The sequence below is a fragment of the Rutilus rutilus genome (assembly GCF_951802725.1).
Source record: "Rutilus rutilus genome assembly, chromosome: 2".
NCBI classification, from domain to species: Eukaryota; Metazoa; Chordata; class Actinopteri; order Cypriniformes; family Leuciscidae; genus Rutilus; species Rutilus rutilus.
Genome location: NC_140210.1, coordinates 55,683,499 through 55,706,614, shown reverse-complemented (window position 1 = coordinate 55,706,614; position 23,116 = coordinate 55,683,499). Strand labels below are relative to the sequence as shown.

Sequence of the window (23,116 nt, the reverse complement as noted above, 5' to 3'; positions counted from 1 at the left end):
GGAAGAACCAGGAACGAGCAACCAACCGATCCACCCAGCTCCATCTGGACTCAAAGCAAGCGTGTGGATTCATTTTGGTTTTCATGGCAGGAGCTCTAAACATGTTGATAGAACGCATGCCGTCTGTCGACACTGTTACTGCGACAATACGAGCAACTTGAGGGCCCACATTTCCCGCTAAATTGGACAATTTTCTTCTAGAAAGTAGGGCTGCACAATTAATCGAATTTCTAATCGCGATTACGATTACGGATGCCACGATTACGTAATCGTTCAAAGCCGCGATTACAAAAAAAAAAAAATAATCCACGTGCGTGCATTTAGAGCATGTTATGTTATGAGAGGCGAATCACAACTACTTCAGAAAACCCAGCACAATAGGAACTACCAGGCAGTGACATATGTGTACGGTAAAAAAAAAAAAAAGTATTTCACCTCAGAAAAACGGACATTCCTGTGCTGTCAGCCGTTATACTGTCCTCGTAGCGTACACTCTTCAATTGCACGCGCAAATGCGGAGGCGCGCGCCGTGTATCGCTTCACTGTATATAAAGTGCAAAGGAAACTACGAGCATGCAACGTTGTTAAGTTGTAAATTAATAAGTCATGAAATAAAAGTAAAATACCAATTAATCACGTTACTGGTACGTCGTGTGTTAGCTGAGAAGGATTTGCATGCATGGATGATTTTTATTCTATTCACCAGGAGCAGTTTCCATGTTTCATTAACAGTTCTTGTTAGTATTGTGTATTCACCATGGTAACTGTCGTTTCAATATTAACCCCAAAATGCCACTTTATTTTCACTTTGTGTTATTTTTTATATTTGTAAAAGACTGTGGTGGCTCATACCAACATTGTATTAACAAAAGCTAGTTTGGGACTGCTATTTAAAAGCTTTAGCTTAGGCCTAATGTTTATTTATTAGTAGTCTTTACTATTAGTCATATTCTAACAATTTATGTCTATGATAAGTAAAGGGGGACAGTACTTGTGTGTGTGTTCACAATTTTTAAGTAAACATGTATAATAATATGCCTATATATATATATATATATATTCAATGTAAATTGTGATAATCGTAATTAATAATCGCAATTACAATTTCAAGGGAATAATCGGCAATTATGATTTTTGTCATAATCGTGCAGCCCTACTAGAAAGACAAGGTGTTCAGGTGGACAAAAAACTTTTTCTTTACCTTGACATGTTTCGACTGCAACCTGCAGTCTTCCTCCACCTGAACACCTTGTCTTTCTAGAAGAAAATTGTCCAATTTCTACAGTATGTTGGTTTTGATCTACTTCCTAAAGGAAATAAGCCTTTAATTTATTTGTTGTTGTTTAGTTCAACTTGATGAGTCACAACACAATGTGATGTATTCATTTATGTGTTCTACAGAACATAAGCTACATACAAATAATTCTGAAGTTATAACTACACGACACAGAAAGTGCTTTGAGTTGTTGTTACTCAATACAAGAGTTAAGTAATTCAGCAGCTGACTTTTTTTAATACTGCAATCACTTTGTAGTGTATTTTCGTTTACTGTTGTGAACTGGAAAATCAATAATCGCTAATCAAGAATCGTTAATAATCGAAAATCGACTGTAATCGAATCAGGACTTCAATAATCGTAATCGAATCGAATTGGGAAATCAGACAGATTAACCACTCCTAGTCAGCATTTGCTGTAGCTTTCAGAAACCCCCCACCTTCCCCAGCTCCACCTGTGTAGATCTGCTATGGTTTATGTCATGTATGCTGTATTGTACAGCACCAGCTTGTCTACTTTCTCACAGCAGTTAGGAGTGGGAATATCTAGGCACCTCACGATTCGATTCGATTACGATTCAGAGGGCAGTGTTGTGGGTAACGCGTTACAAAGTAACGTGTTAGAGTACTCTAATTACCTTTTTCGTGAAATGTGTAACTTAACGCGTTAGTTTCTTGCGTTAAGTAATCAGTAACTTCGTTATTTTTTTTTAAAAGTAATCCGTTATTTTAAGGAAAGGAAAATCCCGACTGCAGCCTGCTTTTTGTCAGACAGTAGGCTTAGGTCTACTTTGCCACCTGCGGGTATATCAGCGGAGCCGAAGCGCTGTGATCGTAAAGTCAATGGCTGTGATACGTCTGTGCCCTGCATGCGCCTCTGACCCTGTGTGTGTGTGTGTGTGTGTGTGTGTGTGTGTGTGTGTGTGTGTGTGTGTGTGTTTTTTTTTTTTTTTTTAACTCCCGGCAAGATGGCAGAGAAGACAGCGTTTGGATTATGGAAGTACGCACATCATGTTCAATTTGTCAACGAAAAGGAAAAGAAAATGCTCACTCTGCGTTGGTGAAAAGCTTCTGTCGACCGCCAAAAATTTAATTCGGTTTGTAATCATTTTTGTTTGACAGGCAGCTGTTAATTTCGGTTAGATCGTTGACTGGTTGTTCATTTCTAAATGGATTTAAATCTGCAAGCCTGTTTACCTCAGGTTGTGTTTACAAGTAAGCACACTTGATACACTTTGATAACTGCATTAGATTTAAAGAAAAAATCAGGAGTTATCTTGTATGGTGCTCATATACAGTAGCCTAGGCTACCCGGGCTGGGTAGGTGCGAATTTTGATTAATATGTTCTGTGATAATAAATAAATAAATAAAACGCCATGTGGAATAGCCTATTGCTGACTGTCTTTCCTGTTATTGTTATCCTGCAGTGTTAATTTAGTCGGATGACTGACGTTATTCATTGTCAGGAGTCACGACTTCTAGGTGCATTTAAAGGGGCCGGGGGCTGTGTCTGTGTGAGCCGCTGCAAACGGCTTTTAATTTTTGGTAACGCATGAGTACTCTAACGCGTTACTTTTATGAATAGATAACGCTGTAACGTAACTGATTACTTTTAATTGATGGTAACGTTGTAACCTAATTAACTACTTTCCAAAGTAACTATACCCAACACTGTCAGAGGGTAACGATTATCGATGCATCTTTTTTTTTTTTTTTTTGGACTACATGGTACTTTTAAAGCAAAGTATTTATGATGACCCATAACGAATTTACTTCCAATACTACCTATATTAATTTTATTAATAAAACAAATGGAAGTAATTTGGCAAGTCAACTGTAAGGTTACATTTGCCAGCATATGTCCCAACCAAAGAACCAACAAAAATATAAATGTGTGCCTGTACCAGCAGCATACTAACAAACTTCAGCATATTCTGAATCTCTAGCATTTAATAATAGATAGGGATGTCCCGATCCGATCACGTGATCGGAAATCGGGCCCGATCACGTGTTTTCAGACTCGATCGGAATCGGACGTTACCTCCCGATCAGGACTCGGATATATATGTATATATATTCTCATTATTTTTTAACACATCTATAGTTATGCGGTGGCACAGAGTTACGCCGGTTTCACACTGCACGCGCGTAAGCAGCGCAGGAGCAGTGCCTATGGTGAGCAGGAGCAGGACACGCGCGTTTTGCTTTCACACTGGCAGTGTTTGTCACGCGCGGCTGAACCGCGGGTTGTGTACAGACAGAGTACTCTATAATGGATAAGTTGGCATTGCTTTTTTTCGTTTTCAAATACATTTAAGAGAAAAGACTTGTCAAGAAGCTTATTTTATTAATAATTTCATTTATATAACTTTTGGTTCATCTTTGTTTTTATTGGTATGGCAACAAGTTTGTTTTTGGACATTTTTTTTTTTTTACATTGCTGTTGGTCATTTGATTGACTGTTTAAAACACAATAGATATCATCAATGCACTTTTTGGATAAAACTGCGGTGTATTTTGGCCATGATCAATGTATTGTCACTTTAATTCAGCTAAAGCGGCGCAGCAAAATTAGACTCGGCGCCGAAACGATCGCGGCACTCCTGCTCTGCTCTGCTATACGCACTGCCGCGCCACCTCTGCGCGCGGTGTGAATGCTGTAAAGACTAGACTAAAAATACGCGCTGCACGCTCTGCTAACAGTGCAGTGTGAAACCGGCATAAGAGTTAGGAGTGCAGTTCCTAAAAGCACATTACTGGCTTTGCAAACACTGTGGCACTTTTATTTTTTATTTGTTTACATGCCTGCCGGGTATTTTAAGTTGAGGTGCTATTTGTTTATATATTAGACTTTTTTATATTTACTGTTGCACTTAAGTCCAAAAGTGAAGAATTTATTTATTACTTGATTGTTCAAGCTACCTCACAGAAGTGCTCTGTTTGTTAACAGAGTTGTTGAATGTTAAAATAAGGTGAATTAAATAAAAAATAAGGAACATCCTGGATCTGTTTTTTCGCTCTTCTTTATTCTTTTTTTTATGTATTATAGAAGTATCGGATCGGGACTCGGTATCGGCAGATACTCAAAATCAAATGACTCGGACTCGAGGGCAAAAAAACCTGATCGGGACATCCCTAATAATAGACTTCTAACCAACATCCTCCTGTTATTTCCAATGAGCAATATAATCCTTCAGACAAAAAAACAAAAACATTTTGCTGTAGCAAAATCACAAACAGTTTTAGTTCAAAAATATAGAATGATGTACCAGCAGCTCTCATACAAACATAATGCTTGTGGACTTATGCATATTCTGAATAATTAGTAACATACAAAGCCGCTTTTATACACAACTAAATAATAAAGAGTTATGACTTGAAATGTTTGCTGTATACCACAATCAAAAACAGCTTATACAAAAAAAGTAAATGAACATCTGCAGAGAGCATTGTCAAAATTTTACTTTTTGTGACTGGCATTGCACTGATACATACTGTGACTGTTGAGGGCAGTATAATGTACGTATAACAGATCGGTTTACAGCATATTGATGTGAAAACTAAACAATACAGAAAGCAGCTCTCATACAAAAAATACTAAATGAGTCACAATGAAATTGCCAATTTACCAAACGTTAACTTTTAACGAAGAGAGTGCCGTTCGAATTTGGCGCTCAACCATCATGCGTCTCTGTTATGTGCGCGTCTCTGTTATGTGCACGCCACAGACTGTCCGCGCACTGCACGTCCACTTTAGAGTTCCGCCTTTTGCGTTCCGTCAATATTACGTTGTTAGAGAAAAAAAAATACTTATTTTATTTTTTTATTTTTAGCGATTTTTGACATTTTGAATCGATTCAGAATCGTCCATGTTCGCATCGCGATGCATCTAAGAATCGATTTTAAGATTTAAGTCAACTTTAATGAGTTTTATAGCAGTGGCTGTTTAAATTAATAATTGAGCAGTGAAATCTAGACAAGTATCTTACTCTTACTTAACACTGGTATTAAATGGGCATTCTAAAACACTAGGTCATTTGCACTGGAATTTTCACAATTTCACATCAAACAAATTCACTAACAACCCTATTAAAACTATTCCTGTTCAAATAGGGCTATTGACAGAGATTTAAGGATCGATAACGGTTCTTCAAAATGACAATCGATTTAAATCGAGGAATTTATATTTTTTACCCAGCCCTACCAGTGTGTGTGTACGTTTGTGTGTGTGTGTGTGTGTGTGTAGGACCTACATTTTGCCAGCCCTGGTGTGATCCTGAAATATCCACCATGGTCCAAACTATACAGAGACAAAAACATACACAAAACAAACAAACAAAAATTACATGATATGTGGGAAGATTCATAAAATTGCAAATAAAATTAGAGTTTAATATGAGTTTACATATGAGTTTATTTATATCATTTACTCTCCCTCATGTCATTCCAAACCCATCAGAGATTATTTCAACACACAAATTAAGATATTGTTAATTAAACCTGAGAGATTGATGTCCCTAAAAGTAATACAAATGAATCAAGCGGTTTAATCCAAATTGTCACATCCTCCAGCTGGAGTGCATATAAGCTCTTCCAGAGGACACTCGTTTTGTCTCTGTGTCACTATTAAGGACTACATTCCCCACGATCCTTTGCCTGAACTCATTATGGCTTCATTCAGTACACCTGTGTATTGTTACCTTGTTTGCACTGGCTTATGGTGCCTTCCTGTGCATTCTTTGTGTAGTTATGCTAGAATGTTGCCACTGTGTAGTGATGGGAAACCGAAGCTTTCTGAAGCATTTGAAGCTTTCATCAAATTGTGCCGAAAAAAAGGTTCATTACTCGAAGCTTTTAACACAATGCACATTAGTGACATCTGGTGGTCAGACTTGTTTTCTCCAACACATCTAGCTTATCATCGCAGAGCAGAAAAAGCATGTGACCAAACAAAGCTTCAGAAGTCCGTGACATACAAGTGTGGGATCAATACAGTTCTAGCTAATCTCATAGAAATGAATGAGACCACAACTCGTGTCATGTGTAGCCTGGTCAACGGATTCACATATTGATCAATAATATAAAATATACAAGTAGGCTATGTGATCATAATTATATTAGTTGAAAAAATATTTTGGGTGTTCTGTAAAAAAAATTTTTTTTAAATGATATATATATATATATATATATATATATATATATATATATATATATATATATATATATATATATATAATTATGTTATAGGGAAGTGTAGGGTTTTTATGCATCAGATGAGGTTGCGATTCTCGTGAAGCTCCATTTTTTTCAAACCAGCTGTTCCGACCTTTTGACACTGCATGACTGCAAGCTCAAACTACAGGACTGTAAAACTACCTGAATTGCTGTGGTGCTCTCACTACAGACCAAAGTTCTTTGCCATCTGTCTTCTTGTCATAGCAGTGCTTATACACAACACAGCTGAGGTGCATAAACCTCAAGTCTTTTGGTCGGCAGCCAGAGGTTTGGTCGTATACCTTTAGTCTTTGACAAAATCTTTCTACAACAGCAAATCCAAATCATTTGGATCCATCACATTTTTGCTCACCCCCAAAAAGTGCCAATTTTAACATGCTATAAAAATGATCTGTAAGGCATTTTGAGCTAAAACTTCACATACACACTCCGGGGAAATCAGGCTTATTTTACATATCTTAAAAATTAGTATAATAGGTCCCCTTTAAGCTGTACTGGGTTTAAGAACTACAGTAATTTTAGCATTAAATGCTATGTGAATTCCCTCTAGACGAAAAATGTATTAGTCCTAATATTAGGAGCAACATGACCCTAATTCTTAAGAGTTGCTTAGGAGCAACAATTAGCCTTAAGATTTTTTTTGTGTGAATACAGCCCCTGATTTTGCATCTGTGTCACGTGAACCACTGCAGCACACACCAGTGTGCTCTAGACCAAAGACAGGATAGCACAGAGTGAATCATATGTCCAGGTCAGCACAGACAACAAAACATTGCAATCAAACATTGCAAAAAAGACCACAACAAAAGTTTTAAAATAAGTACTGCAACTTGTTACAGCAAGGTGTTACCCTTTAACACTCGGCTCTCTCGAATCCTAGTAGGAATTTAAAAATATATAGGTTGTAATAAAAAAAAAATTCTTAAAGTTAATTTGGTATTAAAGTAACAGTTCTCTATGTTTACACCCTCAAAATTCGATATAACAACTGTTCACTGTTTTCTCTTATGTGATATTTGTGAATTCTACTGTATTACATCAGATAAAGCCAGTTAAAAAGTAACAAGACCATAAAAATATTATTTCTTAACAAAAGATCCCTCTTAGGTGACCCCTAATCACATTTAGGCCCCATCCACACTACTGCGTTTTCGTTTAGAAACGGAGACCTTTTGCTACGTTTGCACCTCCCGTCCAGACTAAAACGGCAAAAACGAAGACCTAAAATGGAGAAGTTTAGAAACGCTGCCGACCCCATTTTGCGTTTTGAATCTCCGGAGGGCGTTTTAGTGAAGACGGGTCAAAACGGAGGACTTTAGAAAAGATAATGCAGAGGCTCACGCTCGGCTCTATGATTGGGTGTCATCAGTCATGGAGTATACACAGGTAATATTCAGTACCAGTAAACTCCACCCGCTGGAACAGTTTCTTACAGTAAGAAACTGCCGCGTCTCAGGCGCGGCTCGCGCGGTAAACGTGTGCATGCTAGAAATAGAACCGACGCCTATTTTTCATGCGACACGCAAGCGTGTTGGAAGCGTTTCCAGGCAAAATAGAATAGGAAAAGATGTTTTTATGTCATTTTGACACAAATACATATTAATAGATGACATTTTGATATTTGAAAGCATTTTTTTACAGTCTATGTTTGAAAGTCTCTAGGTTTACACCGGCACGCGCATGCCCAGTGTTGATGAATGGTCACGTGATCCGCGTTTTCAGTCGTTTTAATGTGGACAGAGATCAATACACAGCTAAAATGCTTGTGTGGACGGAGATTGTATTTGTTTTAATTCTCCGTTTCTAAACTAAAATGCAGTAGTGTGGATGGGGCCTTAGACACACGTATGAGTAATAACGTCTAAACATACTTGAGAAACTGCAGAGTACAGTTTGGATCCTTCAATTTGTCATTGAGCAGCTGGACTCCTGATTCTCCTGGGTGATTGTAGCTCAGATCCAGCTCTCTCAGGTGTGAGGGGTTTGAACTCAGAGCTAAAGACACATAACCACAGCCTTCCTCTGTCACCATACAGCCAGACAACCTACAGACACACACACAGTCAGATCATTAACAAACACACATCAACATTATGTCCGGCTGACAGTACATTATCCCTGATATGCTCTAACACACCTCAGTATCTCCAGCTGACAGATTGGACTCTTCAGTCCATCAGAGAGCAGCTCCACTCCTGAATCCTGCAGGTCATTGTTACTCAGATCCAACTCTCTGAGGACGGAGCTTGAGGATTGTAGAGCTGATGATATAATTTCAAAGGACTGACCAGTGAGATTACAGCAGGCAAGACTGAAAAAGATTCAAACAAATTCAAACAAAATGAAATTCTTAACCTCATTCTTCAACTGTATTTCCATTATATCATTATTTATTTGTAAAATACATTTAAATGAAATGGTTAAGACACAATTTAAGATATTAGGACAAAATTAAACACGCACAGAGCTTTTCTGAAGTTGATCACAGCTGGTATCAGTCTTCTTCTACCCTCATCAGATGTGTTGTATTTCTTGAGGTCCAGCTCATCCAGCACCTCCTCTGACATCTGAAGCATGTAGGCGATTGTTGAGCACTGAGCAGGAGAGAGTTTCTCCTCTGAGAGTTTGTCTGATTTCACAAACTCCTGAATCTCTCTGGACAGAGTCTGATCTTTGACTTCCAGCAGACAGAGGAACAGATTGATGGATCTTTCAGGGGAGAGTCCATGACCACCTTTGATCTTCTCTTTAATGTACTGTGTGGTTCTCCTGATGCTCTCTGAGTTGTTCTCTGTGTGCGTCAGTAGATCATGTAAGAGTCTCTGATTGGACTCCAGTGAGAGGCCCAGCAGGAACCGCAGGAACAGATCCAGGTGTCCATTCTTACTCTCAAGAGCTTTATCTGTTGCATCCCTTTGCAGGATATGCATCACATCACAAAACTGCAACGTGTCAAAAATTTTGATTGCATAATGATAAAATGCATAGAATGCAGCGAGAAACTCCTGAACGCTCAGGTGAATGAAGCTGTAGACTTTTCTCTGATGAATCACAGATTCCTCCTTAAAGATCTTAGTGCAAATCCCAGAATACACTGTGTCAGTGACGTCTATGCCGCTCTCAATCAGGTCCTCCTCGTAGAACATCACATTGCCATTCATCAGCTGTTTAAAAGCCACTTCAGCAAGTTTCACAATCTCCTCTCTGTTGGACTGCAGTTTCTCTGGATCTCTCTCTTCATACTTCTGATTCAACAGGAAGTGGATGTACATTTCAGTCAGAGTTTGAGGGATTTCTGCACTCAGATCTTCTGTCAGGAGCTTCTGAAGCACAGTGGACGAGATCCAGCAGAAGACGGGTATATGGCACATGATGTGGAGGCTTCTTGCTCTTCTGATGTGTGAGATGATTCTGCTGGCTTGATGCTCGTCACTGATTCTCTTCCTGAAATATTCCTCCTTCTGAGGCTCATTGAACCCCTGAATTTCTGTCAGAAGGTTGATGTAATTGGGGGGGATCTGATCTGCTGCTGCTGGTCTGGAGGTGATCCAGATGAGAGCAGAGGGAAGCAGCTCTCCTTTAATGAGGTTTGACATCAACACACCCACTGATGAAGTCTCAGTCACATCAGAAACTTTCTGAGCATCAGAAAACATCAGTGTAATTCTGCTTTCATCCAGACCATCAAAGATGAACAAAACTTTACACTCCTCATAAATCTTTGAGTCCAGACCTTGAAGTTCAGGATGAAAGTCCAGCAGAAGTTTGTGAAGACTGTACTGATGATCTCCTATCAAGTTTAACTCTCTAAATGGAAGCACAAACATGAAATCTACATCCTGATTGGCTTTTCCCTCTGCCCAGTCCAGAATGAACTTCTGCACAGAGACGGTTTTCCCGATTCCAGCGATGCCTTTAGTAAGAACAGTCCTGATTTGATCTTTCTTCTCACATCCTAGTACAGGTGAAGCTTTAAATATGTCATTGCAGTCAATTGGAGTGTCTTGTGAGTGTCGTGTTCTGGCCGTTTTCTCCATCTGTAAAATCTCATGTTCTTCATTCACTCCTTCTCTCTCTCCCTTTATGATGTAGAGCTGTGTGTAGATCCTGTTCAGGAGGGTTTCATTCTCTTGGAGTTTGTTTCCTTCAAATAATCTCTCATACTTGTTCTTCATGCTGGTTTTGTGCTGGTCATTGACTCTTTGCAGGTTTCCAGTCCCCAATGTGTGTGTCTGCAGGGCTGCTTCAGTTTTGTTCTGCCTATGGTGAATCTGATAGTAGGATGTAGGGGATGGCTCAGATCTGATCAGCTCATGTTTCTTCCTCCTCCTGAAATAAAGTTAAAAAAGAGCAGCAAAAAAAAAAAAAAAAAAACAGAGATTACAATAGCAGCATTTATCACTTGACATTAACATGCACCCTGTAATTTCTAGGGCTGGTCCGAATACCATTTTTTGAGCTTCGAAGCTTCGGTAGTAATGAACATCGAATATTCTACGCTTCGGAGAGAGGGTGCTGAACATATTCTTCTCTCTAATAAAGGCAGGAATCTCTATGTGTCTGTATGTCCGTTTGCATTTTGATTATTTCGACAACCGTTCATCCAATCGACTTCACAAGGGAGTGCAGTGTCGCATTTGGTGCAATATAGATGGAAACGCGAGACGCGACACATTCAGAATTAATAAACCTTTAGTAAACTACAGAACAGCGTGAGCGGGAAGCGGCACGCCTCACGAGGGCAGGGCTTATATGCTCCGAGAACGGACACTGCACTAGTGATATAAAACGCACACACACAGGTCTGTTAAATTAAGCAATACTTTTAAGGTAGTCTAAGGCTACGTTCACACTGCAGGCTGAAACGACCCAATTCCGATTTTTTTGCCCCTATGCGACCTGTATCTGATCTTTTCATGACAGTCTGAACGACACAGATCCGATCTTTTCAAATGCGACCCAGGCCACTTGGGTATGTGGTCCCAAATACGATATATATCCGATCTTTTGAAATGCGACTTCAGTCTGAACGGCCAGGTCGCATGTATCCGACCCGCACGTCATTGATACGCGAAAAACGTCATAATTCTGCTTTGAAGTAGTCGTCGGTTTGAAAACGGACTGCATATTCGTCGAGCTGAGGTAAATCTGCCGAACGGGTCGACCTCGACGAGCCCGTTAGCTGCTAAAAAAATAAATAAAAGCCCACGGCCACCATCATTATATATACAATGTGAATAAGAGTAGACTAACGTTGTTAACTTATTTGTGCTGATATTAGATATCAGCGGCTGCTGTCTGGATCTTGTGTAACGGTCGCTGCGCGCGATCGTGTGTGTGTGTGAGAATCACAGTTAGTTGAAGTCAGAGCCATATAGAGAGATATATTCTCTCTATATGGCTCTGGTTGAAGTTTAGCTACTTCCGCAAACAACAAGTGACGTCGTTGACCGTTGAGTACTCTTCTGCGCATGCGGGTCACTTCTGGGTCATTTCACGTTCACACAGGAGATCACAAAAGGTCGCATTTAATTGGAAATGTGAACGGCCTTGCAAAAAAATCTAATTTTTTCAAAAAATCGGAATTGAGCATTAAGCCCTGCAGTGTGAACGTAGCCTAATATTTTTCTGACTAACAAATTACTGACACAGTAAAGGGTATATTTAAATAAAGAAAAACGAAATTTAAATAAAGAAAAATGACATTTAAATAAAGAAAAAACGAAATTAAGTTAAATTAAAAACGAGATTGATTTAGATTGATAATAACGGGTAAAAAGGCTAATACATTTTGTTTTATTATTTTCCACAATGTCAAAGCAACGCAGCTCAACCCAAAACACAAGCTCAGGCATGCACTTCGGTCCATACAAACTCTGCTGTTCTGCGCTCTAGCCAGAGAACACTCCCGTTGCTGGAACACTTACCAGGCGTCGGTTCTATTTCTAGCATGCACGCGTTTTCCACGTGGCTCGAGCCGCGCCTGAGACGCGTGTCTCACGCAGGCAGTGTGCAAACTCCAACCTGTTAACATGGGAGCCAAAATAAAAACGGACACGCCACGCAGCTGAGACGCTCACGCCACGCAGCCAGTGTGTTGCCGGCCTTATTCAAGCGCGAATGAGAACCGTTTCGCAGGGGATCCCAGGTGTGAAAAAACAAACAAACAAAAAAACAAACAGAATATTCGAATGTCAAATTTTCAAATCGAATACCAACCCACCGAACGAATATTCGAATATTCGGGTCCAGCCCTAGTAATTTCATTCCCTCAAATAATTTCTCATACTTGCTGGTTTTGTGATGGTCTTTCACTCTCTGCAGGTCTCTAGTCTCCAGTGTGTGTGTCTGCAGGGCTGCTTCAGTTTTGACCTGCATAATATGGGTCTGATATTGGGATGTAGAGGACGGCACAGACCTGATCACAACATACAAAAAACACAACATCAACTAAATTTACATGTTAAAAAGTTTTAGCACACAGTTTTAAAGGTTGATACACAGTAAATTCTCCAGTGTTAAATTAACACCGATCGGTGTTCATATGGGAACCACCAGCAGGGTGTTAAAAGTAACACTGAAGCAGTGTTGAGTTAATTAGATAAGTGATTAATTGAGTGATGATTGTTCGATTATTGAAGACACCTGATGATAACAAGCAGAATCACTGAAGAAAAGAGAAACAAAAGAACTACAACTGACTTACAGACACAGCCTTAGATGAAATCAACTGAGAATACATGAAATCTCTGTTATTACAAACCAGTTTGACCTTATTTTTGTCAATCATCTACAGAAGATTTAAATGTTGATGTTATATTGAAAATGTTTGGTCACCATTATGGTGATCAGTGTTTCCTTTAGTTGGGCAGTTTGACTCTTTATATTTGTGTATGTTAATTGTTGTCTTTGTAACAGTGTTTACCAAAACACATAATTTGTTGCAAAGAAAACCACAAACAAAGATTATCAGGTGATATACATTTCATCATCATAAAGAAAAAAGTTTCACAAATGTCATCACTGACCCAAAAAGGTCACTTGTTATTAATAGATTTTTACCACCAATATATATATATATATATATATATATATTTTTTTTTTTTTTTGCCAAAGATCAAAGATTCAGAATTTTAATTTATAATTACATTGCAAGAAAACATCAAGAATCAGCTTATGAATCTCAACAATGGTGACATGCTTAATGTTGCAATGCATTCTGGCAGCCATTCATTGTATAATATGGTGGCTCCCAGCATGCATTGCTGCATAAAGCCTAGATGTTTTAATAACCTAGATGTGCAGTGTTTGACAGAAACCTGGCTAAAACCAAGCGATTACATTACTTTAAATGAGTCCACCCCGCAAGATTACTGTTATAAACATGAACCCCGTCTGAAACGCAAAGGGGGTGGTGTTGCTGTAATTTATAGTAATATTTTCAAAACCACTAAGAAATCAAGTTTCGAATATAATTCTTTTGAAGTGTTAGTGCTTAATGTAAAAATATATAGTAAAAATGATAAATCACGTTTGAGATTTGTGCTGGCTACTGTATACAGGCCACCAGGGCACCATACAGACTTTATCAAAGAATTTGCGGACTTTCTATCAGAGTTAGTATTGGCTGCAGATAAAGTACTAATTGTTGGTGATTTTAATATACACATCGATAATGAAAAAGATGCATTGGGATTGGCATTTAAAGACATTGTAAACTCAATTGGAGTTAGACAACATGTCAGGACCTACTCATCGTCGTAATCATACTCTAGATCTAATATTATCACATGGAATAGATGTTGATGCCGTTGAAATTCTGCAGCAGAGCGATGACATCTCAGATCATTATCTAGTCTCGTGTAAATTACATTTAGCCAAGGCTGCAAAGCCGACTCCGTGTTACAAATATGTTAGACCTATCACTTCTGCTACTAAAGATTGCTTTATTAATAATCTTCCTGATCAGTTTCATCATTTTAGCATCCCGGATAGCTTAGAAAAACTTGATATTGCAACAGAAACTTTTAACTCTCTCTTTTCCAGCACTTTAGACACAGTTGCTCCTTTGCGCTTAAAGAAGATTAAAAAAAATAATCCAACGCCGTGGTACAACGAGCACACTCAGGCCCTTAAGAGAGCAGCCAGAAAAATGGAGCGCAACTGGAAGAAAACAAAATTAGAGGTATTTCGCATTTCATGGAAAGAGAGCTCGATTGCTTACAGAGAGGCTTTAAAAGCTGCTAGATCTGCTTATTTTTCAAACCTATTAGAAGAAAATAAACATAATCCTAGGTATTTATTTGAAACAGTGGCTAAACTAACGAAAAAGAAAGCTTCAAACACAGAAGGTTCCAAGCAGCACAGCAGTAATGACTTTATGAACTTCTTCACTTATAAGATTGATAATATCAGGGATAAAATTATAACTATGCAACCGTCTACTACAGTATCGCATCAGGCAGTGCATTGTAGTCTCCCTGAGGAAAAAATTTGATTCATTCATTGCTATAGGAGAGGAAGAATTTACTAAACTCGTTAAATCATCTAAATCTACAACATGTATGTTAGACCCTATACCGACTAAGCTACTGAAAGAGATGCTTCCAGAGGTCATAGATCCTCTTCTTAATATCATTAATTCCTCTTTGTCTCTAGGATACGTACCAAAAAACTTTAAGCTGGCTATGATTAAACCGCTTGTTAAAAAAATGCAACTTGATCCTTCAGAATTAGTCAATTACAGGCCGATCTCGAATCTACCCTTTCTGTCAAAGATACTAGAAAAGGCAGTATCTTCACAACTATGTTCCTTTCTAGAAAGAAATGATATCTGCGAGGATTTTCAGTCCGGATTTAGACCATACCATAGTACTGAGACTGCTCTCGTTAGAGTAACAAATGATTTGCTCTTATCATCCGATCATGGTTGTGTCTCTCTATTAGTGTTACTCGATCTTAGTGCTGCGTTTGACACCATTGACCACGACATTCTTTTAAATAGACTAGAAAACTATGTTGGCATTAGTGGAATTGCACTAGCATGGTTTAAATCATACTTATCTGACCGTTATCAGTTTGTAGCAGTAAATGAAGAGATGTCTTATCAATCACAAGTTCAGTATGGCGTACCACAGGGCTCAGTACTAGGACCGCTGCTGTTCACTCTGTACATGCTGCCATTAGGAGATATCATTAGGAAACATGGAATTAGCTTCCACTGTTATGCCGACGATACTCAGCTCTATATTTCTTCAAAACCTAACGAAACTTACCAATTCACTAAATTAACAGAATGCATAGCTGATATAAAAAACTGGATGACTCGTAATTTCCTACTTCTAAATTCTGAAAAAACAGAGATTCTAATTATTGGACAAAAAACTTCCTCACGTAATAACCTAGAATACTGTCTAACACTTGATGGCTGCTCTGTTAAGTCTTCGTCGTCGGTTAGGAACCTGGGTGTGCTCTTTGATACCAATCTTTCATTTGAAAGTCACGTGTCTAGTATCTGTAAAACCGCATTTTTCCATCTTAAAAATATATCTAAATTACGTCATATGCTCTCATTGACAAATGCGGAACAATTAGTCCATGCGTTCATGACCTCAAGGCTAGATTATTGTAATGCTCTACTGGGTGGTTGCCCTGCACGCTTAATAAACAAACTGCAGCTGGTCCAAAACGCAGCAGCTCGAGTTCTTACCAGAACCAGGAAGTATGACCATATTAGCCCGGTTCTGTCAAAACTGCACTGGCTCCCTATTAAACATCGCATCAATTTTAAAATATTGCTGATTACTTACAAAGCACTAAATGGTTTAGCTCCGCGGTACTTGAGCGAGCTCTTAACGCATTATACTCCTTCACGTCTATTGCGATCTCAAAATTCCGGCCAGTTGATAATACCTAGAATATCTAAATCGACTGCTGGCGGTAGATCCTTTTCCTATTTAGCACCAAAACTTTGGAACAGCCTTCCTACCATTGTCCGGGAAGCAGACACACTCTGTCAGTTCAAATCTAGATTAAAGACACATCTCTTTGACATAGCGTTCACATAATACATTATAGACTTCTATAATTCAATATTAGGCTGCATAGATTAGGTCAGCTGGAACCGGGAACACTTCCCATAAATCCTGATGTACTTGTTACATCATGAGAAGAATGGCATCTACGCTAATTTTAGTGTCTTTGTTTATCCCAAGGTTTTCCCGCAGCCTGCCGGATCCAGGCCGTTTCCAGATCTGATGAAGGACCTTCGCCTGGACCCGATGTCAATGCAGTGCTGAAGGGCCAACTAGTCTCTCCCTATGGAGGATCCCTTTCCCACTCTACAGATAACGCGTCGTCGGGAAAACTCAATTTGCGTATCTACCCCGAATTGATAAAATAAAATAAAATTCTGAATCAAAACTATAAGGAAACACCAGTAATTTGTTTAGGCTTGGTTTGTAGGGAATTCCAAACCTGCACACATATATTCAAACGCACATAATTATAGAACCCGTTCTTAATGCGCATCTGAACGCCATCAGCGTTTCTCACAGGTTCGCTAAAGTCTGTGTAGAGAGAATGGTGTCGTCTTGGCGGCCCTAATTTAAAAACAAATGATCGTTGCGACGGAAGCGAATCAATCAAAACTAACTTTAGCTGGAAAATAACTTTATTAAAGAACCGCTATAAAGCCAAAACAATCTTACGTTAAATTATACATTTATCTCTGTAAAGCTGCTTTGAGACAATCTACATTGTTAAAAGCGCTATATAAATGAAGATGACTTGACTTGACTTAAAGCATGTCACCATTGTTGAAATTAATATGCGAATTCTTGATGTCTGTGTGTGTCAAAAATAATTTTACCCACAATGTTTTTAAAATCACAATTCAGAATGTCGGATCAGTGGTAATAAATTATCATTGGTGAAAATAATTTATTAATTACAAATAACTATTTTTGGTCAGTGATGAGATTAGTGAATCATTCTACTTCATGATGGTTCAAACTATATCACCTGATCATTTTTGTTTCTGGCTTCCTATGTAAAAAATATATATATTTTGGTAAAAACTGTTACAAAGACCACAAGCTCGCATAAAAACACCAAGAGTCAAACTGACCAACTAAAGGAAACACAGATCACCATAATGGTAACTTTACTAAACCTATAATTTTCAATAAACTGGTTTCATATTGTTTTGATTATGTAATTCAAATGACCATCCTTACAATTCAATTATTTTCCTAGTTGTTGAAAAACTTGCTCATAAATCATGATACCAAATGTAAACAGGGTCTTGCAGAGTTATTTTCTTTGCCACAATTTCCTTTGGCTGTTCACTGGAGACATTAAGCATACACTGTTTGACCTTACCAGGTTTACAGTAATTTACTGTTAATTGTACAGTTCTTTACTGTAATCTACAGTATGCTACTGTAAAAATGCCCTAAATTAAAACTTGAGTTAACTAATTTCACTTGTAGAAACCGACTGCCTTAAATTGACCAACTGTCACTTAAATGTATTAACTAAATGTATAATATATTAATAATGTGAGCAAAGTATTAATGTGAACTTAATTCATTTGAGGCCACTAAAAAATATTGTACATACAAATATTACTGGACCAGCAACTACACAGTCAACGCCTGTTAAATAATCAATGTTTGTAGATCTTCTCCTGGACTGAAGCACAGGCTCTACTCTTCAGCACAATGGTGACCCAAAAAATAAATTTTACAGTAAACTACTGGCAACAGTGTTGCCAGTATATACCTGTTTTATAACTTACAGTTTATTACTGTTAAAATACTAGTGGTGGGCATAGATTATTATTTTTTTAATCTACATTAATCTCACTGTAATCTTGGAATTAATCTAGAATAAAATGGCTCATTTGAATTCTGCCGAAGGCATTCAGAATATGTGTGTGCTACCCAAATGCTGACTAAAGGGTACGTGTTTCTTTCAAGTGACATTTAAAAGTACTTGTGAAGAAATGCCAGAGATTTTTTTTTATAATTTTTTTATTAAAACTAACAAAGTATGATTTTTTTTTGTTTGTTTTTTTACTTTGAGCAATGATGGAACAATAATAGACTCTTCTTATGAGCATATAAAACAAAACAGCTCCTTGGAAAAAAATGAAATGTAGCCAAATATTGTAGTAGTTGTAAACAAAGGTCTATTTTTAGTTCAGATTAACATTTGAGGGCAGCAATTTTATTCATAGGCTAATGTCAAAATAAAACCAACGTAATGTTACTTGAAAGCATTATAGCCTACTATTCCTGCCAAACTTCCATGGTTGCAGTTAGTGTTACTACAGTAAATCCATGGTAAATGTTGCAGATCTGTGGGCACTGGATAGTTCATTCATGGCACAATGTTTCTTCCTGACTTCCACGCGCTGTTTGATCCGTTAATAACGGAGAAATGTGAATGTTTCTCACTAGATCTCGCAGCAATGTTATTACTTAAGTAGTGAATTCAAATTATTTATTTACTGGATCTCTTGATCAAGATCGGTTCGCGCTGCTTTGGTCCAAACTGATAAACAACGGTCCGTCAACCACACAATAACGAGTAGCTCAGTTTCGTTCCGCTTGCATTACGTTTTCCATTTGATGTTGGGTTATGTTGTGGACCTGCCTACATTTGAAATAATGAAATTTTGGTCGGCAGGAAAAATGGTCCAACGAACCGTTCGGTTTGAAAATGTGTACCGAACACCGAACCGAATCCGCGCTAAAATATCAAGGTGAAAGTCATCATAGCTTGCGTAGTATAGACCCAGCTCCCAACCCAACTTTGAGAATAGATTAACAGCGATATTTTTTTAAATCGCCCGATAAGAGTCTCACGTTAACGCAGCACGTTAACGCAGATAATGGCCCACTACTATAAAATAAATTTTGTGGGTGTGTCTTTTTATTTTACACTGTTAACCCTTTCAACCCCACAGGAAAATCCATACTACAAAGAGTAAAAGTAACATTGAGACAGTGTTGCAGTGAGATAATTAAGGGAATATGTAAGTGGTTGTTGAGCATTAGTTATGAACACCTGCTGTTAACAAGCAGATTCACTGAAGGAAAGAGGAACACACGAACAGAAAATAGAGGAACACAAGAAATGTAACTGACTTCCAGCCATTACACAGTATTCACTTATTATTAACAGTATTTATAATTATTTCTGTCATACATCTACAGAAGTTGTTATTGAGATGCAGAGGTGGAGAGTCCAGGGGTCAGAAAGTAAAAGTCCTGCCATATATTTATTCCACCCATGAACTCACACAGCAAACACTCCAGTGTTAAATGAACTCTCCTGTGAGTTTATTTGGCTCCAGACTCAAGAGTGTTAAAGTTAATGAGATAATTAAGTAATTGTTTGAGTGATGATTGAGCATTATTGAAAACACCTGATGTTAACAAGCAGAATTAATGAAGGAGAAAATCTCTTTTTTAAGTTGCCATTATGGTGATCGGTGTTTGCTTTAGTTGGGCTCTTGACCCTTAAACTAATAACTTTAGATTTTGTTTGGCTGTTGTATCTGGGTTATAACTCTCAGATGAACAAAGAGAAACGTTGATCAGGTGGTCTTGGTTATGTTTTGACATAATCATAATTTGACCTGAATCACAAAACTGATTTAGAGAGTTAAGTTTACCTTGTTGATTATAGCTGCCTGTGATTCTAATATTAAGCCATGTTAATCATTTTCAATGTAATCAGAAAGATTTCTTGAAAGTTGTTCTGATCAAAGGACTTTGAAAAATTATATTATTTGGACACACTGACACCAAGAATCAGCCTGTGATTCTCAACAATGGTGACAATAATAAAGCATGTTGCAGTGCATTCTGGGTGCCACCAATCAAAACTCATCCATGGCTCCCATCATGCATTGCAGTATGAATAAATTATGATCTAAATTGTCTTAGTAATTTCCTTTTCCTAATTGAATATTATTTTTGTCACCATTGTTGAGATTCATACACTGAATCTCGATGTCTGTCTATGTTAAAACACAACCAACACCACCTGTTCACCTTTTCTCTTTGTTCATCTGTCTGTTATTACTCAGTTACAGAAGCCAAACAAAATCTAAAGTTAAACATTTAAAGGTCAACTGCCCAACTAAAGCAAACACTGATCTCCATAATGGTGACTAAAATTGTGATTTTTCTCCTTCAATGATTCTGCTTGTTAACATCAGGTGTCTTCAATAATGGTCAATCATCACTCAATCAATCACTAAATTAGCTCATTAACTTTAACACTCTTGAGTCTGGAGTAGTGTTGCACGGTGTACCGATACTTCAAAAGTATTGCGATACTCGGAAATGAAAAACGTCACGATACCTAAATTTATCAGTATCGATACTTTTTTTTTTTTAAACGCCTCCCAATGGACGTCTGTGTTTTTTTCCTGACGCACGCAGCAAAGAACCTGCCGCTGTCAACACTACAGCGAGATGGCTGCACGTGCGAGCACAAGTGGTCCACGACTCGTAGAAAAAGATGATGCGAGGAGTGACATATGGAAGTACGTTGCCTACCTTGCTCTGTTGCACGGTGCACGGATACTTCAAAAGTAAATCGGAAATTAAAAACGTCACGATTCCTTAATTTATTAGTATCAATACTTCTAAGAATGACCGCGTTCCAGATTTGTAAGGCCGGCGACACACTGGCTGCGTGTCGTGTCCGTTTTTATTTCGTCTGGGCGCAGCTCGAGACGCGTGGAAAACGCGTGCATGCTAGAAATAGAACCAACGCCTATTTTTCACGCGTCACGCAAGCGTGTTGGAAGCGTTCCCAGGCAAAATAGAATAGGAAAAGATGTTTCTATGTAATTTTGACACGAATACATATTAATAAATGACATTTTGATGTTTGAAAGTTTTGACATAAATACAATATAAATGTAATTTAAAAAAATATGATCGATTTTCAAATATTGCACCTCTCAATACAGAACGAATTATTCTGTAGCCTATTTTGCCGTCAACACTGCCGATGTTGTCTTTGCTGCTATATATTTATGTTTAACATTAAGTATAGGCCTTCCACAACTCTCTCCCCACATGTCATTAGGCTTATCATATGTTACCAATATTAAACATTGTTTAATATAGTCGCTGTTCATATTTTTATTCAAAGTTCAGAATCAAGATAAAGCTCTTGTTTAATATATCTGCTGTTCATATGTTCATTTATTAGTGTGTTATATGATTAGAATGTTGTCCCGGTTTAAAATAAAGCACAGCAATGATATTTGAGAGTGTTTCTCCCTTTTCAGGAAAAGTATCGAAAAAGTATCGAAATCGCAATACTTGACTTGGTATCGGTATCGAAACAATAATTTTGGTATCGTGACAACACTAGTCTGGAGTTTTTGCTGTGCTGATTTCACTAATTAGTTCTCTCTCCTGCTGAATTAGCAAATCCAGGTGACTGGAACAAAACACTGAGGAGGACTTTTACTTTCTGAACCTGGACTTTCCACTTCTGAATGTAGGGAATAGTGAATGAGGGTATAGGGTGTGATTGGCCTCTGAGTGTCGATTTTGAGCACTGTTAATTTACAGTATATTCCTGTAGGCTATTTTTGTTTTCTACGGTATATTACTGTTTTAATGGAAAATGGTATGATATTGTCAGAATTTGGCCTTTTTTACAGCAAGGGTTAACAGTGTACTTTAAGGCATACTTAAATAAGGCAGTGCTTCTCAATTCCAATCCTTGGCACCCACCTCCTAATATGTTTTAGATCTCCCTGTTGAACACACTATCAAGCTGATGAGCTGAAAAAGGTGTTTTAATTTGTGAGACATCTTAAACATTCTGGGAGGTGGGTCCTGAGGACTGGAGTTAAAAAACGCTGCATTAAGGCATTCCATTTAAGGCAATAAGGCATTCTGTGAAGCTGCTTTAAAACTATATTCAGCTTGTTCAAATTTTGGACCCATCTACTGTTTGTCTATCAATCTGTTGTCCCAACATGTAGTACTGGGTAGCTTGAATGCACGGTCAATTGTTTTGAAAGCATCAAATACATTCATGGGTAACGTACTGTACCTGAGGTCAGAGGTGAAAGTAATAGGGTTGTGCATGGACTGATCACTCTTCATTGACACACAGCTGGGTCCTGCATCACACTCTTCTTTCTCCTTTCCGTCCTCCTCTCTCTCCTCACAGTGATGCATTTTGGAGTTGTGTGTCCCTTCTCTTTCTCTTGATTCAAGGCCTTAATCTGTTCATTATCATCAAAAGGACAATAAAAACAAATTTACAGTAGCATTGGCACCAATCAAGTTTCATCTCTCAGATTCATGTATTAAAACAGTAATTTTTAAGCTCCATTGCTCTTTGTAACACTCAGTCTTACATTCTAGTTTCTGAGTTCAAACACCTCCTGCTTGCAGATGGCAAACTAATATCTGCAGAAGTGGAAAGTCCAGGTTCAGAAAATAAAAATCCTCCTCAGTGTTTTGTTCCAGTCACCTGGATTTGCTAAATCAGCAGGAGAGAGAACTAGATCAGCACAGCAAAAACTCCAGACTCAAGAGTGTTAAAGTTAATGAG

At 38.1% G+C, this 23,116-nt stretch overlaps 1 protein-coding gene across 1 annotated transcript in view; it reads right to left on the bottom strand.

Moving 5' to 3' along the window:
* Positions 1-23,116, bottom strand: part of LOC311286326 (NACHT, LRR and PYD domains-containing protein 3-like) — a 39,000-nt gene that overhangs the window by 5,138 nt on the left and 10,746 nt on the right. The window contains exons 3-8 of the mRNA XM_084402491.1: positions 22,610-22,784; positions 12,801-12,929; positions 8,975-10,840; positions 8,649-8,822; positions 8,383-8,556; positions 5,530-5,576 (exon numbers count right to left, since the gene is read on the bottom strand). Of these exons, the coding sequence (XP_084258617.1) occupies positions 5,530-5,576; positions 8,383-8,556; positions 8,649-8,822; positions 8,975-10,840; positions 12,801-12,929; positions 22,610-22,737 (2,518 nt within the window). The 5' untranslated portion in view covers positions 22,738-22,784. The remainder of the gene's footprint in view (positions 1-5,529; positions 5,577-8,382; positions 8,557-8,648; positions 8,823-8,974; positions 10,841-12,800; positions 12,930-22,609; positions 22,785-23,116) is intronic.